Source organism: Poecile atricapillus, chromosome 37 (genome assembly GCF_030490865.1).
Source record: "Poecile atricapillus isolate bPoeAtr1 chromosome 37, bPoeAtr1.hap1, whole genome shotgun sequence".
Taxonomy (NCBI): domain Eukaryota; kingdom Metazoa; phylum Chordata; class Aves; order Passeriformes; family Paridae; genus Poecile; species Poecile atricapillus.
In genome coordinates this window covers 2,580,547-2,594,342 of record NC_081285.1, presented here as the reverse complement: position 1 = coordinate 2,594,342, position 13,796 = coordinate 2,580,547, and the positions used below count along the sequence as shown (strand labels likewise).

Here is a 13,796-nt window from a genome sequence, read left to right as displayed (position 1 = left end):
GGCGCGAATTTTCCCGCCCTTTTTTCCTCCCGCCCTTTCCCCCGCCCAATTCCGATGGGCGGAGCTTGAGGTACTTCGGCCCCGCCCCTTTCCCCGCCCGTCGCGCTCCCATTGGTCCGCTCTGTCTAAATTTGAATAGCCACGCCCCTTTTCGATTTAGCCACGCCTCCTCGCCTTATATGGCGTGGCCACGCCCTCTCCCTCACGGAGTCGCGCCCGCGCGGTTCGAGCGCGGCCATGGCGGAGCCGGGGCTGGAGCCGGAGCGGGGCCGGGAGCCGGTGACGGCCGAGGCGGTGCTGAGGGAGCTGCGGCTCTTCGAGCTGCGCTGCCAGGGCGAGGAAGTGCCCGACAAGCGTGAGGGCTCCGGGGGATGCGGCCTGGGATGGAGATGGGGGGGCTGGGGGAGGAGGAAGTGGGTTTGGGAGGCTGGGGAGGTGTCAGGGGAGATGTGAGGGGTTTTGGGAGGCTGGGGAGGTGTCAGGGGAGATGTGAGGGGTTTTGGGAGGCTGGGGGTGTCAGAGGAGGCGTGAGGGGATTTTCGGGGGTGTCAGTGAAGGTTTGGGGGTGTCAGGTGCACTGGGGACATCCTCAGAGGCGTTTGGGGACCTGAGGGGCTGTGAGGGGTTATTTGATTTAGGCGGAATTTCTTTTGGGGGCCACAGGGAGCTGTTGTGGGGCCCGGGATTTTGGGAACTGCCGGTTTTTGTGGGGGCACAGAGGCTTGAGGGGGTGGTTGGGGGGTACCCAAAGGTTACAGGGTCTCTGTGGGATTTGTGACTCCCCTTTTCCAGTGGTGGAGCTGTGCCTGAGCCACGGGCTGGGCCCGGTGGCCTTGGCCAACGAGCTGCTGGCCTTCATCACCAGCAAAGACCTGGAGCCCCAGCTCACCCCTGAGGGCCTGGACGCCTTCGAGCACGAGGTGGGGGTCCCCAATTCCCCCTGCACCCCAAAGCCGGGGGGCATTCACTCCCTCACTCCCTCCCTCCCTCCCTCCCTCACTCCCCCCTTGTCCCAGGTGCTGGCCAAGCGCGGCCGCCGCGGCCGGGACGAGCGCCGAGGGCTCCTCCACGACATCCACTCGCTGCAGGAGCTGTATCCCCACACCCCGAGGCTGGCCCCTCTGCTTTGGGGGGCTCGGGCAGGACGTGGGGGTGCCCTGAGCTCTCCCAGATCCCTGGGAATGGGAGGAACTCTTGGATTTGGGGCTCCTGGGTGGGTTCCACCCCAAACCGGGAGCGTTGGTGCCCCTTAACGAGCGTCAGCCTCACCGAGGAGCAGGAGGACGAGCTGCTGGACGCCTACACCACCCCATCCAAGGTGGGCATCACCCCAAATCCACGGGCTTTGCCTTCTAACCAGCCTGGAAACATCATTTTTTTGTGGCTTTTCCCTCTCAGGGCTCCCAGAAACGCAGCAATTCCACACCGGAGACGCCCCGGCCCAAGCGGGCGCCGTCGTCCCGCAGCCCCTACGGGCTCTTCTCCCCCGGCAGCTTCTCCCCGAGGTGGGTGAAACCACAGCTCCATAAATCAGCTCCTTTCTCCCTCTTTTCTTCCTTCTTTTCCCTTAAAATCCCACCATTGTGGAAACTGGGGTGGAGCATTCCCAAAAGTCTGTAAATTCAGGGGAAATTGTTAAAGCTTCACTGAACTTCTTGCAGTTATAAAACCTTCAAAGCTACAACCACTTGTCATTTTTAAAACCTCATTAATCAACACAAATCATTAAACCCTGGTGAAATGCCCTGCCCACAGCTCAGGGAATTCATTAGGGTTTCTCTTTTAGCTCAGAACGGGGTCACAGAAAGGAGGAAAACCCCAAATCCACGGAGTTTTCAGGGTGGGACAACTCCTGTCCTAAATCACTCTTGGTTTTTTTGTCCCCACAGCGTCACCCCCTCCCAGAAATACTCATCCCGTGGGGGCCGGGGCGAGGTCGTGGCCTCGTTTGGCTCCGTCCAGGGCCTGACCTGGCACGGCCACGGCGGCTGCAGCGTCAAACTCTTCGGGGGCCCTGAGCAGAACCTCACCAAACCCTACAAATTCATGTTCCAGAAGGCGCTGGACGTCCGGGAAGGTGCCCCTGCAGCGGGGGGAGGGCGGGGTTTGGGGGTTTGGGGAGGTTTGGGGGGTGTTTGGTGACACTGAGGTCACCCCCAGCGCTGGCCGGGCGGGTGGAGGAGCTCGGGGAGGTTCTGAGGAGGCACCACGGCCTGGACGGCTTCAGCTCGACCGCGCTGCCCGCCCAGGTGAGAGCCCAGATCGGGCTGGGGTGGAACCCCCGGCTTTGGGGTGAAACCTCTTGAGTTTGGGGTGAAACCCCCTGGGTTTGGGGTGAAACCCCCCCTGGGTTTGGGGTGAAACCTCTTGAGTTTGGGGTGAAACCCCCTGAGTTTAGGGTGAAACACCCTCTGGGTTTGGGGTGAAACCCCCTGGGTTTGGGATGGAACCCCCTGGGTTTGGGGTGGAACCCCCTGGGTTTGGGATGGAACCCCCTGGGTTTGGGATGGAACCCCCTGGGTTTGGGGTGGAACCCCCAGGTTTGGGGTGAAACCTCTTGAGTTTGGGATGAAACCCCCTGGGTTTGGGGTGAACCCCCCTGGGTTTGGGATGAAACCCCCTGGGTTTGGGGTGAAACCCCCTGGGTTTGGGATGGAACCCCCTGGGTTTGGGGTGAAACCCCCTCTGGATTTGGGGTGGAACCCCCTGGGTTTGGGGTGAAACCCCCTGGATTTGGGGTGGAACCCCCTGGGTTTGGGGTGGAGCCCCCTGGGTTTGGGATGGAACCCCCGGGTTTGGGGTGAAACCTTTTGAGTTTGGGGTGAAACCCCCTGGGTTTGGGGTGAAACCTCCTGGGTTTGGGGTAAAACCCCCTGGGTTTGGGGTAAAACCCTTCCCCAAGTTTGGGGTGGAACCCCCCAAGTTTGGGGTGAAACACCCCCTGGGTTTGTGGTGAAACCCCCCGAGTTTGAGGTGGAACCCCCTGGGTTTGGGGTGGAACTCCCCGGGTTTGGGGTAAAACCTCCCGCAAGTTTGGGGTGAAACCCCCTCTGAGTTTGGGGTGGAGCTCCCTGAGTTTGGGGTAAAATCCCCAGATTTGGAGTGAAATCCCCCATGTTTGGGGTGACCTCCCTATTTTGGGTTAAACCCCAGTTTGGGTTAACCCCCCCATTTTTGGTTAAACTCCTCATTTTGGGTTAATCCCCCCGTTTTGGGGTCTCCCCCGTTTTGGGGTCCCCCCGGTGTGTCCCCGCAGGAGCCGGTGACGGTGCTGGGGCAGATCAGCTGTGATGGGAACGGGAAGCTCAACGCTCGCTCCGTGCTGCTGGTGGGGGACAGGGAACACTCAGGGGGGGCCCAGATCCCGCTGGACCTCTCGGAGCTTCCGGAATATTCCCTGTTCCCAGGACAGGTGTGCCTTGGGGGGGATCTCCCCTCAATCCCTGCCCCTATTCCCCAAAATTCCTGCCCCTTCTCCCCCAATTCCTGCCCCTTCTCCCCCAATTCCTGCTCCTTTTCCCCAATTCCTGCTCCTATTCCCCAATTCCTGCCCCTTTTCCCCAATTCCTGCCCCTTTTCCCCAATCCCTGCCCCTTTTCCCCAATTCCTGCCCCTTTTCCCCCAATCCTTGCCCCTATTCCCCAATTCCTGCCCCTTCTCCCCAATTCCTGCCCCTTTTCCCCCAATCCTTGCCCCTATTCCCCAATTCCTGCCCCTTTTCCCCCAATTCCTGCCCCTTCTCCCCCAATTCCTGCCCCTTTTCCCCCAATTCCTGCCCCTTCTCCCCAATTCCTGCCCCTTTTCCCCCAATTCCTGCTCCTTCTCCCCAATTCCTGCTCCTTTTCCCCCAATTCCTGCCCCTATTCCCCAATTCCTGCCCCTTCTCCCCCAATTCCTGCTCCTTCTCCCCAATTCCTGCCCCTATTCCCCAATTCCTGCCCCTATTCCCCAATCCCTGCCCCTTTTCCCCAATTCCTGCCCCTTTTCCCCAATTCCTGCCCCTATTCCCCAATCCCTGCCCCTTTTCCCCAAAATTCCTGCCCCTTCTCCCCAATTCCTGCCCCTATTCCCCAATCCCTGCCCCTTCTCCCCAATTCCTGCTCCTATTCCCCAATTCCTGCCCCTTTTCCCCAATTCCTGCCTCTTCTCCCCAATTCCTGCCCCTTTTCCCCCAATTCCTGCCCCTTCTCCCCCAATTCCTGCCTCTTCTCCCCAATTCCTGCCCCTTTTCCCCAATTCTCACCTTTTTCCCCCAATCCTTGCCCCTTTTCCCCCAATCCCTGCCCCTATTCCCCAATCCCTGCCCCATTTCCCCCTCATTTCCCCCTCCTTTTCCCCCATTCCTGCATTTTTTCCCGATTTCCCGTGGTTTTGCCCCAATCCTGCTGCAGGTGGTGGCTCTGGAAGGCACCAACAGCACGGGCAGGAGGATGGTGGTGACCAAACTCTACGAGGTGACCCCGGAGCCGGGGATTTGGGGCTGGGATTGGGGGATTTGGAGTGGGAATTGGGGGATTTGGGGTGGAATTGGGGGATTTGGGGTGGAATTGGGGGATTTGGGGCTGGAATTGGGGGATTTGGGGTGGAATTGGGGGATTTGGGGCTGGAATTGGGGGATTTGGGGTGGGATTGGGGGATTTGGGGTGGAATTGGGGGATTTGGGGTGGAATTGGGGGATTTGGGCTGGGATTGGGGGATTTGGGGTGGAATTGGGGGATTTGGGGTGGAATTGGGGGATTTGGGGTGGAATTGGGGGATTTGGGATGGGAATTGGGGGATTTGGGATGGGATTGGGGGATTTGGGCTGGAATTGGGGGATTTGGGCTGGAATTGGGGGATTTGGGGCTGGAATTGGGGGATTTGGGCTGGGATTGGGGGATTTGGGCTGGGATTGGGGGATTTGGGCTGGGATTGGGGGATTTGGGGCTGGAATTGGGGGATTTGGGGTGGGATTGGGGGATTTGGGCTGGGATTGGGGGATTTGGGCTGGGATTGGGGGATTTGGGGCTGGAATTGGGGGATTTGGGCTGGGATTGGGGGATTTGGGGCTGGAATTGGGGGATTTGGGGTGGGATTGGGGGATTTGGGGTGGGATTGGGGGATTTGGGGTGGGATTGGGGGATTTGGGGCTGGGATTGGGGGATTTGGGCTGGGATTGGGGGATTTGGGCTGGGATTGGGGGATTTGGGGTGGGATTGGGGGATTTGGGGCTGGAATTCTGGGATTTGGGCTGGAATTGGGGGATTTGGGCTGGAATTGGGGGATTTGGGGCTGGAATTGGGGGATTTGGGCTGGAATTGGGGGATTTGGGGTGGGATTGGGGGATTTGGGGCTGGAATTGGGGGATTTGGGGTGGAATTGGGGGATTTGGGGCTGGAATTGGGGGATTTGGGGCTGGAATTGGGGGATTTGGGGTCATTCCTGGCTTTCCCCCAGGGGGTCCCTCTGCCCTTCCACACCCCCACGGAGCCCATGGCAGGTGAGCCCCGGAGCCTCCACTTTTTGTCCCCAAATCCCCATTTCTGACCCCAAATCCTTTCCTTTTGTCCCCCAGATCCTCATTTTTATCCCCAAAGTGCCCTTTGGATTCTCCATCTCCCCCTTTTTGATTCCTCAAACCCTTTCTATCCCCAAACTCCCCTCACTGCCCCCAAACCCCCATTCTGAATCCCAAATCTCCCTTTTTGTCCCTAAATCCCCCATTTTTGTCACCCCCCAGCTGCTTTTTCTCCCCATTTTCCCTCCCCACATTCCCCACATTTTCCATCCCTATTCATCCCTAAACTCTCCCTTTCCCTCCCAAAAACGCCTTTCCTCCCCAAATCCTCCCCTTTCCTCCTCTTTCCTCCCCAAAAATGTCTCTTTTTTCCCCAAAAATGCCTCTTTGATCTCTAAAACTCCTCTTTCCTCCCCAAATCCTTCCCAAAAATGTCTCTTTTCTCTCCAAAAATGGCTTTTTCCTCCCCAAAAACGCCTCTTTCACCTCCACAACTCCCCTTTCCTCCCCAAAAATGGTTCTTTTCTCCCCAAATCCTCCCCAAAAATGGTTTTTTCCTCCCCAAAACTTCCTCTTTTCTCCCCAAATCCTCCCCCAAACCCCCTTTTTGCTCCCAAAAATCGCGTTTTTCCCCCCAAATCTCCCATTTTCCCCAGGGCAGAGGATGGTGCTGGTGGCCTGTGGCCCCTTCACGCCCTCGGACGGCGTCGCCTTCGAGCCCCTCAGTGACCTCCTGGACGTGGTGGCCCGAGACCGCCCCGACGTTTGTATCCTGGTGAGGGCCCCTCATTAACCCCTCATTAACCCTCAATAATTAATTAACTTCATGTTACTAACCCAGTGCTCACCCTGACCCCGCTGGGGAGGCTCCAAACCCGGCAAAATTCACATTAAAATCCCATTTCTGAGCCCCAAAAATCACATTTGTCACCCTAGGAGAGCCCAAATCTTTAATTTTATACCCTGAGAATCCCCAAAATTCCCATTTCTCACCCCAAAATGACAAAAAAGCTCCGTTTTAAGAGCAAACGCTGCCCTCAGAGTCAAATCCTCACTTCTGCCTGAGCAGCAATTTCAGCAATTTCCCCTTTTTGGTCTCATTTTGCCCTGAAATTTTGAGGCTGAAATTGGGGGTTGATTCATGAGAATTATTAGAATTAATTAAAAATGATTTTTCTGGGGGTGATTTCACTGCTTTTTTCCCACATTTTCCCCCATTTTTCCGCAGCTTGGGCCGTTCCTGGACGCCAAACACGAGCAGGTGGAGGTGAGGAGAGACCCCCCCAAAATCCCCTCAATCCCTGAGGATTTGGGGCAGCACCAAACCCCCCAAAAATACAGAAATTGTCCCAAATCCCCGTTGTTTTCCCCCAATCCAGAGCTGCCAACTCCTGAGCTCCTTCTCCGACGTTTTCCAGCTCTGCCTCAGGACCATCATCGAGGGCACCAGGAGGTGACCACAGGAACAACCCCAAATTCCCAACAGGAATTTTTCCCCAAAAACATCACTTTTCACCCCAAAACCTTCTCATTTTTCCCTCTTTTCCCCCAGTTCTGGCTGCCAGCTGGTCCTGGTGCCCTCGCTCCGCGACGTCTCCCACGATTTCGTGTATCCTCAGCCTCCCTTCCCCTGCCCGGACCTGCCCAAGGAGGACAGAGCGGTACCAAAATTCTGCTTTTTCCCCCCAAAATAAAAGGGGGGGAATTCCCAGGAGATTCCTGGCAAAGCCCAGCTGGGATTTGGGGTGAAATTCCCACTTTTTTCCCCCCTCTGGCAGCGATTTCCTGCCGCAGCTTTCGGGGGAGACGAGGGTTTGGGATTCCTGAGCTCCCCAAGCCCCTCCCGGCGTTTTTTGGGTTCAGATCCCCTCATTTGATGATTTTTCCTCCCTCGGGAGCAGATTTGATGTTCCTGCAGGAAACCCAGCCTGGCCCTGGGGGTTTTGGGGAATATTTGGGGGATTTAAGGAAAACTTGGTGGAATTGGGGCGGTTTTGGGCTGATTTTGAGCAGATTTGGGGCGTTCAAGGCAGATTTGGGGCAGTTTTGGGGTGTTCAGGGCAGATTTGGGGTGTCCTGGGGCAGATTTGGGGTGATTTGGGGCAGATTTGGGGTGTTCAGGGCAGATTTGGGGTGTTTTGGGGCAGATTTGGGGCGTTCAAGGCAGATTTGGGGTGATTTGGGGCAGTTTTGGGGTGTTCAGGGCAGATTTGGGGTGTTCAGGGCAGATTTGGGGCGTCCTGGGGCAGATTTGGGGTGATTTGGGGCAGATTTGGGGCGTTCAGGGCAGGTTTGGGGTGTTTTGGGGCAGTTTTGGGGCGTCCTGGGGCAGATTTGGGGTGATTTGGGGTAGATTTGGGGCAGATTTGGGCTGTCCTGGGCTCCAGCCCCGTGTCCGTGTGTCCAGCGCGTGCTCCTGGTGTCCGAGCCCTGCACCCTGGACATCGACGGCGTCGTCTTCGGCCTCACCTCCACCGACCTCCTCTTCCACATGGGGGCTGAGGAGATCAGCAGGTGCCTCTTTCCAACATTTTCCCCCTTTTCTTTTCCCTTTTTCCTTTTTCTTTAACATTTTTCCCTTTTTCTTTTACCTTTTTCCCCATTTCTTTAACCTTTCTCTCCCTTTCTTTACTCTTCTCCCTTTTTTTAGTGTTTTCCCCTCTTTTTTCCCCCTTTTCTCCTCTGCCTTTTCCCTCTTCCCTCCCCCCCCCCAAATCCCCTTTCCCTCCCTGTTTTCCTTTCCCATTTTTCCCTTTTTCCCCATCCCTTTTTTCCCATTTTCTCCCTTTTCTCACCCATTTTCCTCCCCCAGCTCCTCGGGGATCTCCGATCGCTTCACGCGGATCCTGCGGCACGTCCTGACCCAGCGCTGGTGAGGAACTCCCAAAAACTCCTCTTTCCTCCCCAAAACCTCCCTTTTTCTCCCCAAAATCAGCTCTTTCCTCCCCAAAAACTCCTCTTTCCTCCCCAAAACCTTCCTTTTTCTCCCCAAAATCAGCTCTTTCCTCCCCAAAAACTCCTCTTTCCTCCCCAAAACCTTCCTTTTTCTCCCCAAAATCAGCTCTTTCCTCCCCAAAAACTCCTCTTTCCTCCCCAAAAATGGTTCTTTTCTCCCCAAAACTTCCTCTTTCCTCCCCAAATACTCCCCAAATCCTCCCCATATTCTCCCCTTTCCTCCCAAAAATGGTTTTTCTCCTAAAAATGCCTCTTTCCTCCCCAAAATGGCTCTTTCCTCCCTTAAAACATCTCTTTTCTCCCTAAAATCAGCTCCTTCCTCCCCAAAATGGCTCTTTTCTCCCCAAAATCTCCTCTTTCCTCCCCAAAAAACCTCCTCTTTCCTCCCAAAAATGGCTCTTTTCTCCAAAACTCCTCTTTCCTCCCCAAAATCCTCTCTTTCCTCCCCAAAACCAGCTCTTTTCTCCCCAAATCACCTGTGTCCTGCTCCAAAATCTCCTCTTTCCTCCCCAGAACTGCCTCTTCCCTCTGCAAATCCTCTTTTCTCCCCAAAAGTACCTTTCATCTCTAAAATCAGCTCTTTCCACCCAAAATCAGCTCTTTCCACCCAAAATCAGCTCTTTCCTCTCCAAAATCTCCTCTTTCCTCCCCAAAATCTCCTCTTTCCTCCCCAAAATCAGCTCTTTCTTCTCCAAAATCGGCTCTTTTCTCCCCAAAAATGGCTCTTTCCTCCCCAAATCCTCCCCAAATCCTCTTTTCTCCCAAAAATCTCACCTTTCCTCCCCAAAACCAGCTCTTTTCTCCCCAAATCACCTGTTTCCTGCCCAAAAATCAGCTCTTTCCTCCCCAAAATGGCTCTTTCCTCCCCAAAATCAGCTTTTTCCTCCCCAAAATCTCCTCTTTTTTCCCCAAAATGCCTCTTTCCTCCCCAAATCCTTCTCTTTCCTCCTCAAACCCGTCTCTTTTTTCCCCAAAATCTCCTCTTTCCTCCCCAAAATCTCCTCTTTCCTCCCCAAAACCTCCTCTTTCCTCCCCAAAATCTCCTCTTTCCTCCCCAAAACCTCCTCTTTCCTTCCCAAAATCTCCTCTTTTTTCCCCAAAATGCCTCTTTCCTCCCCAAATCCTTCTCTTTCCTCCTCAAACCCATCTCTTTTTTCCCCAAAATCTCCTCTTTCCTCCCCAAAATCTTCTCTTTCCTCCCCAAAATCTCCTCTTTTTTCCCCAAAATCTCCTCTTTCCTCCCCAAACCTGCGCCGTTTCCCGCCCCGATCCGGTTTTTTCCCGGGATTTTCCCGTTTTTCCCGGGATTTTCCCGTTTTTTCCCGGGATTTTCCCGTTTTTCCCGGGATTTTCCCGTTTCCCGGCAGTTTTTACCCGCTGTTCCCGCCCTCGGAGGAGCTGAACGTTCACCTGGAGGCGCTGCCGGCGCTGCCGGTGACCCCGGACGTGCTGGTGACGCCCTCGGAGCTGCGCTTCTTCCTCAAGGTGGGGACGGGAACGGGAACGGGATGGGATTGGGGTGGGATTGGGATTGGGATGGGGATGGGAATGGGATTGGGGTGGGATTGGGATGGGATTGGGATTGGGATTGGGAATGGGAATGGGATGGGATTGGGGTGGGATTGGGATTGGAATGGGAATGGAGTTGGGAATGGGGTGGGATTGGGAATGGGATTGGGAATGGATCTGGGGTTGGAGCCAGGATTGGGATTGGAGCTGGGATTGGGGTGGGGGTGGGATTGGGATTGGAATGGGATGGGATTGGGAATGGGAATAGGATTGGGATGGGATTGGGATTGGGGTGGGAATGGGGTGGGATTGGGGTAGGGAACGGGATTGGGAATGGGATTGGGGTGGGAATGGGATTGTATCTGGGAATGGGATTGGGAATGGGATTGGGGTGTGAATGGGGTGTGAATGGGATGGGATTGGGAATGGGATTGGGAATGGGATTGGGGTGGGAATGGGATTGTATCTGGGAATGGGATTGGGAATGGGATTGGGGTGTGAATGGGGTGTGAATGGGATGGGATTGGGAATGGGATTGGGAATGGGATTGGGGTGGGAATGGGATTGGGGTAGGGAACGGGATTGGGGTAGGGATTGGGAATGGGATTGGGGTGGGAATGGGATTGGGAATGGGATTGGGAATGGCATTGGGAATGGGGTTGGGATTGGGGTGGGATTGGGATTGGAGCAGGAATTGGAGCCAGGATTGGGATTGGAGCTGGGATTGGGAATGGGATTGAGATTGGAGCAGGAATTGGGGTAGGATTGGGATCGGGATTGGGATTGGGATTGGGAATGGGATGGGATTGGGATTGGGATTGGGAATGGGATTGAGATTAGGATTGGGATTGGAGATGGGATTGGGGCAGGATCGGGGTGGCATTGGAGCTGGGATTGGGGTGGAGTCAGGATTGGGATTGGGATCGGAGCAGGGATTGGGATCAGAGCAGGAATTGGGGTGGGATTGGGATTGGGATTGGGGTGGGATTGGAGCTGGGATTGGGATCGGAGCAGGAATTGGGGTGGGATTGGGGTAGGAATGGGATGGGATTGAGGTGGGATTGGGTTTGGAGCTGGGATTGGGATCGGAGCAGGAATTGGGGTGGGATTGGAGCCGGGATTGGGATAGAGCCAGGATTGGGATTGGGATTGGAGCCAGGATCGGAGCTGGGGGCCGGGGCTGGGCTGGAGGGACCCAAATCCTCTGGAAATGGCGACTTTTGGGATCTGGGTTCCTGTGGGCTCCTGTGGGCTCCCGGTTCCACTGAATCCGTGGATTTTTGACACCTGTCCCCATCCCCATCCCCATTCCCTATTCCCCATTCCCTGATTCCCATTCCCTGATTCCCATTCCCCATTCCCCATTCCCATTCCCTGATCCCCATTCCCTGATTCCCATTCCCTGATGCCCATTCCCTGATTCCCATTCCTGATCCCCATTCCCATTCCCTGTCCCCATTCCCATTCCGGATTCCCATTCCCTGATTCCCATTCCCCATTCCCTGATTCCCCATTCCCCATTCCCTGATTCCCATTCCCCATTCCCCATTCCCATTCCCTGATCCCCATTCCCTGATTCCCATTCCCTGATTCCCATTCCCTGATTCCCATTCCCTGTCCCCATTCCCTGTCCCCATTCCCATTCCCTGATTCCCATTCCCCATTCCCATTCCCCATTCCCATTCCCCATTCCCTGATTCCCATTCCCTGATTCCCATTCCCTGATTCCCATTCCTGATCCCCATTCCCATTCCCTGTCCCCATTCCCATTCCCATTCCGGATTCCCATTCCCTGATTCCCATTCCCCATTCCCTGATTCCCATTCCCCATTCCCTGATTCCCCATTCCCCATTCCCTGATTCCCATTCCCTGATTCCCATTCCCATTCCCATTCCTGATTCCCATTCCCTGATTCCCATTCCCATTCCCTGCTCCCCGTTCCCTGCAGGACGTCCTGGGCTGTGTCTGCGTCAATCCCGGGCGTTTGACCAAGGGCCGGGCCGGGGGCACCTACGGGCGGCTGCTGCTGCGGAGAGAGCGGCACCGGGAGAATCCCGGGGAGAATCCCGGGGAGAATTCCGGGGAGAATTCCGGGAATGAGCCTGGGGACAATCCTGGGGATAATTCCAGGGATAATTCCAGGGATAATTCCGGGGCTGAGCCCCGGAGCAGCCCCTGCGTGGCCGCCCAGGTGGTGAGGATCTGAGCTGGCTCCGGGCAGGAGCAGGAACTGGGGAGAAACTCCTGGAAATGAGGGGAAAACACCTGGAATTGGGGCAAAAACTCCTGGAATTGGGGAGAAACTCCTGGAATTGGGGAGAAACTCCTGGAATTGGGGAGAAACTCTTGGAAATGGGGCAAAAACTCCTGGAATGGGGAGAAACTCCTGGAATTGGGGAGAAAACTCCTGGAATTGGGGTGAAAACATCTGGAATGGGGGAGAAAACTCCTGGAATTGGGGTGGAAACATCTGGAATTGGGGAGAAACTCCTGGAATTGGGGTGGAAACATCTGGAATTGGGGAGAAACTCCTGGAAATGGGGCAAAAACTCCTGGAATTGGGGAGAAAACAATTCCTGGAACTGAGGTGGAAATAACTCCTGGAATTTTGGTGAAAACAATTCCTGGAATTGGGGTAAAAACAATTCCTGGAATTGGGAAGAAACTCCTGGAATTGGGGTGAAAACATCTGGAATTTTCATGAAAACTCCTGGAATTGGGGTAAAAACTCCTGAAATTGGGGTGAAAACAATTCCTGGAATTTTGGTGAAAACTCCTGGAATTTTGGTGAACCCCCCCAATGTTTTGGCACATGGAAGAATTTCACCCCTGGAAAAGGGAATTTGGGAATCTGGATGTGGATCCTCCCCGTCCTGGCGTCACCCCTCGCCCTCATTAGAGTTTAATTAGCACAAAACCAATTAATTACGAGCTCCTGGCGCTGCTGCTTCCCAGGAAAACACAAAGCTCCGGCTCTGACCCTTTTCCCAAACTTTTTGCCCCAAATTCCCGATGATGATGAAAATGAATCCGAGTTTTTGTCTCTCCCGGTGTCGTTTCCCGAGGGATAAAGGCAAATCCGAGGGATTTGGGGCTAAAACCGGGGAAATTGGGGCTGGGGAGGGAGATTTTCCTCCTGACTCCGATGTGTGGCCGGGATTTTCCCAAAAATCTCCTTTTTCAACCCAAAACTCCCCCTGGAGCAGCTGGGGAGTGCCGGGATCCCCCTGGATTGGCCCATCCCGGATCCTCCTCTGGGTTTTGCCCAATTCCGGCGTTTCTCACCCCAAAATAAAGAATTTTTCCAACATCCATAAAATCTGCTTTTCCTGGGTTTTTTTTTCTCTCATTTCCAGCTTTTTTATTTTTTAATTTATTTTTTTATCTTTTTTTTCCCGTTTTTCCCGTGGATTCTCCCAGCCTCAGTTTCCCTTGGAAAAGCCCCGGGTTGGATGAGCCGGAGCCGCGTCCTGGGGGGATTTTGGGAATTCCGGCTCTTCCCGAGCCCCCACCGCTCAATCCCATCCCGAAATTCGGGATTTCCTTCGGGAATTCCCGAGGGTTTGGGGACAGGGAGCTGATCCCGATGGGATTTTTCCGGTTTTGATTTCCCGGGACGAGGCCGAGGGAGCTCCAGGAATTCCCGGGAAGGGAAACGAGGCTGGGGAGGGGCTGGGACCGATCCCAAACCCTGGATTCCAAATCCCGGGGATCCCAAATCCCAGGGATCCCAAATCCTGGGGATCCCAAACCCTGGATCACAAATCCTGGGGATCCCAAATTCTGGGGATCCCAAATTCCGATCCCAGGGATCCCAGATCCTGGGGAATCCCA

The 13,796-nt window shown here is 55.1% G+C and overlaps 1 protein-coding gene across 1 annotated transcript; it reads left to right on the top strand.

The window, feature by feature from the left end:
- Positions 1-137: 137 nt before the first annotated feature.
- POLA2 (DNA polymerase alpha 2, accessory subunit) lies at positions 138-13,673 on the top strand. The gene is made up of 18 exons (XM_058861544.1): positions 138-355; positions 793-920; positions 1,017-1,093; positions 1,264-1,318; positions 1,399-1,505; positions 1,890-2,077; positions 2,161-2,249; positions 3,257-3,412; positions 4,392-4,454; positions 5,437-5,479; positions 6,154-6,272; positions 6,726-6,764; positions 6,877-6,950; positions 7,050-7,158; positions 7,905-8,011; positions 8,310-8,369; positions 9,820-9,937; positions 11,911-13,673. The coding sequence occupies exons 1-18, from the start codon at positions 238-240 to the stop codon at positions 12,166-12,168; spliced, it is 1,908 nt and encodes a 635-aa protein (XP_058717527.1). The 5' UTR covers positions 138-237; the 3' UTR covers positions 12,169-13,673.
- Positions 13,674-13,796: the final 123 nt, after the last annotated feature.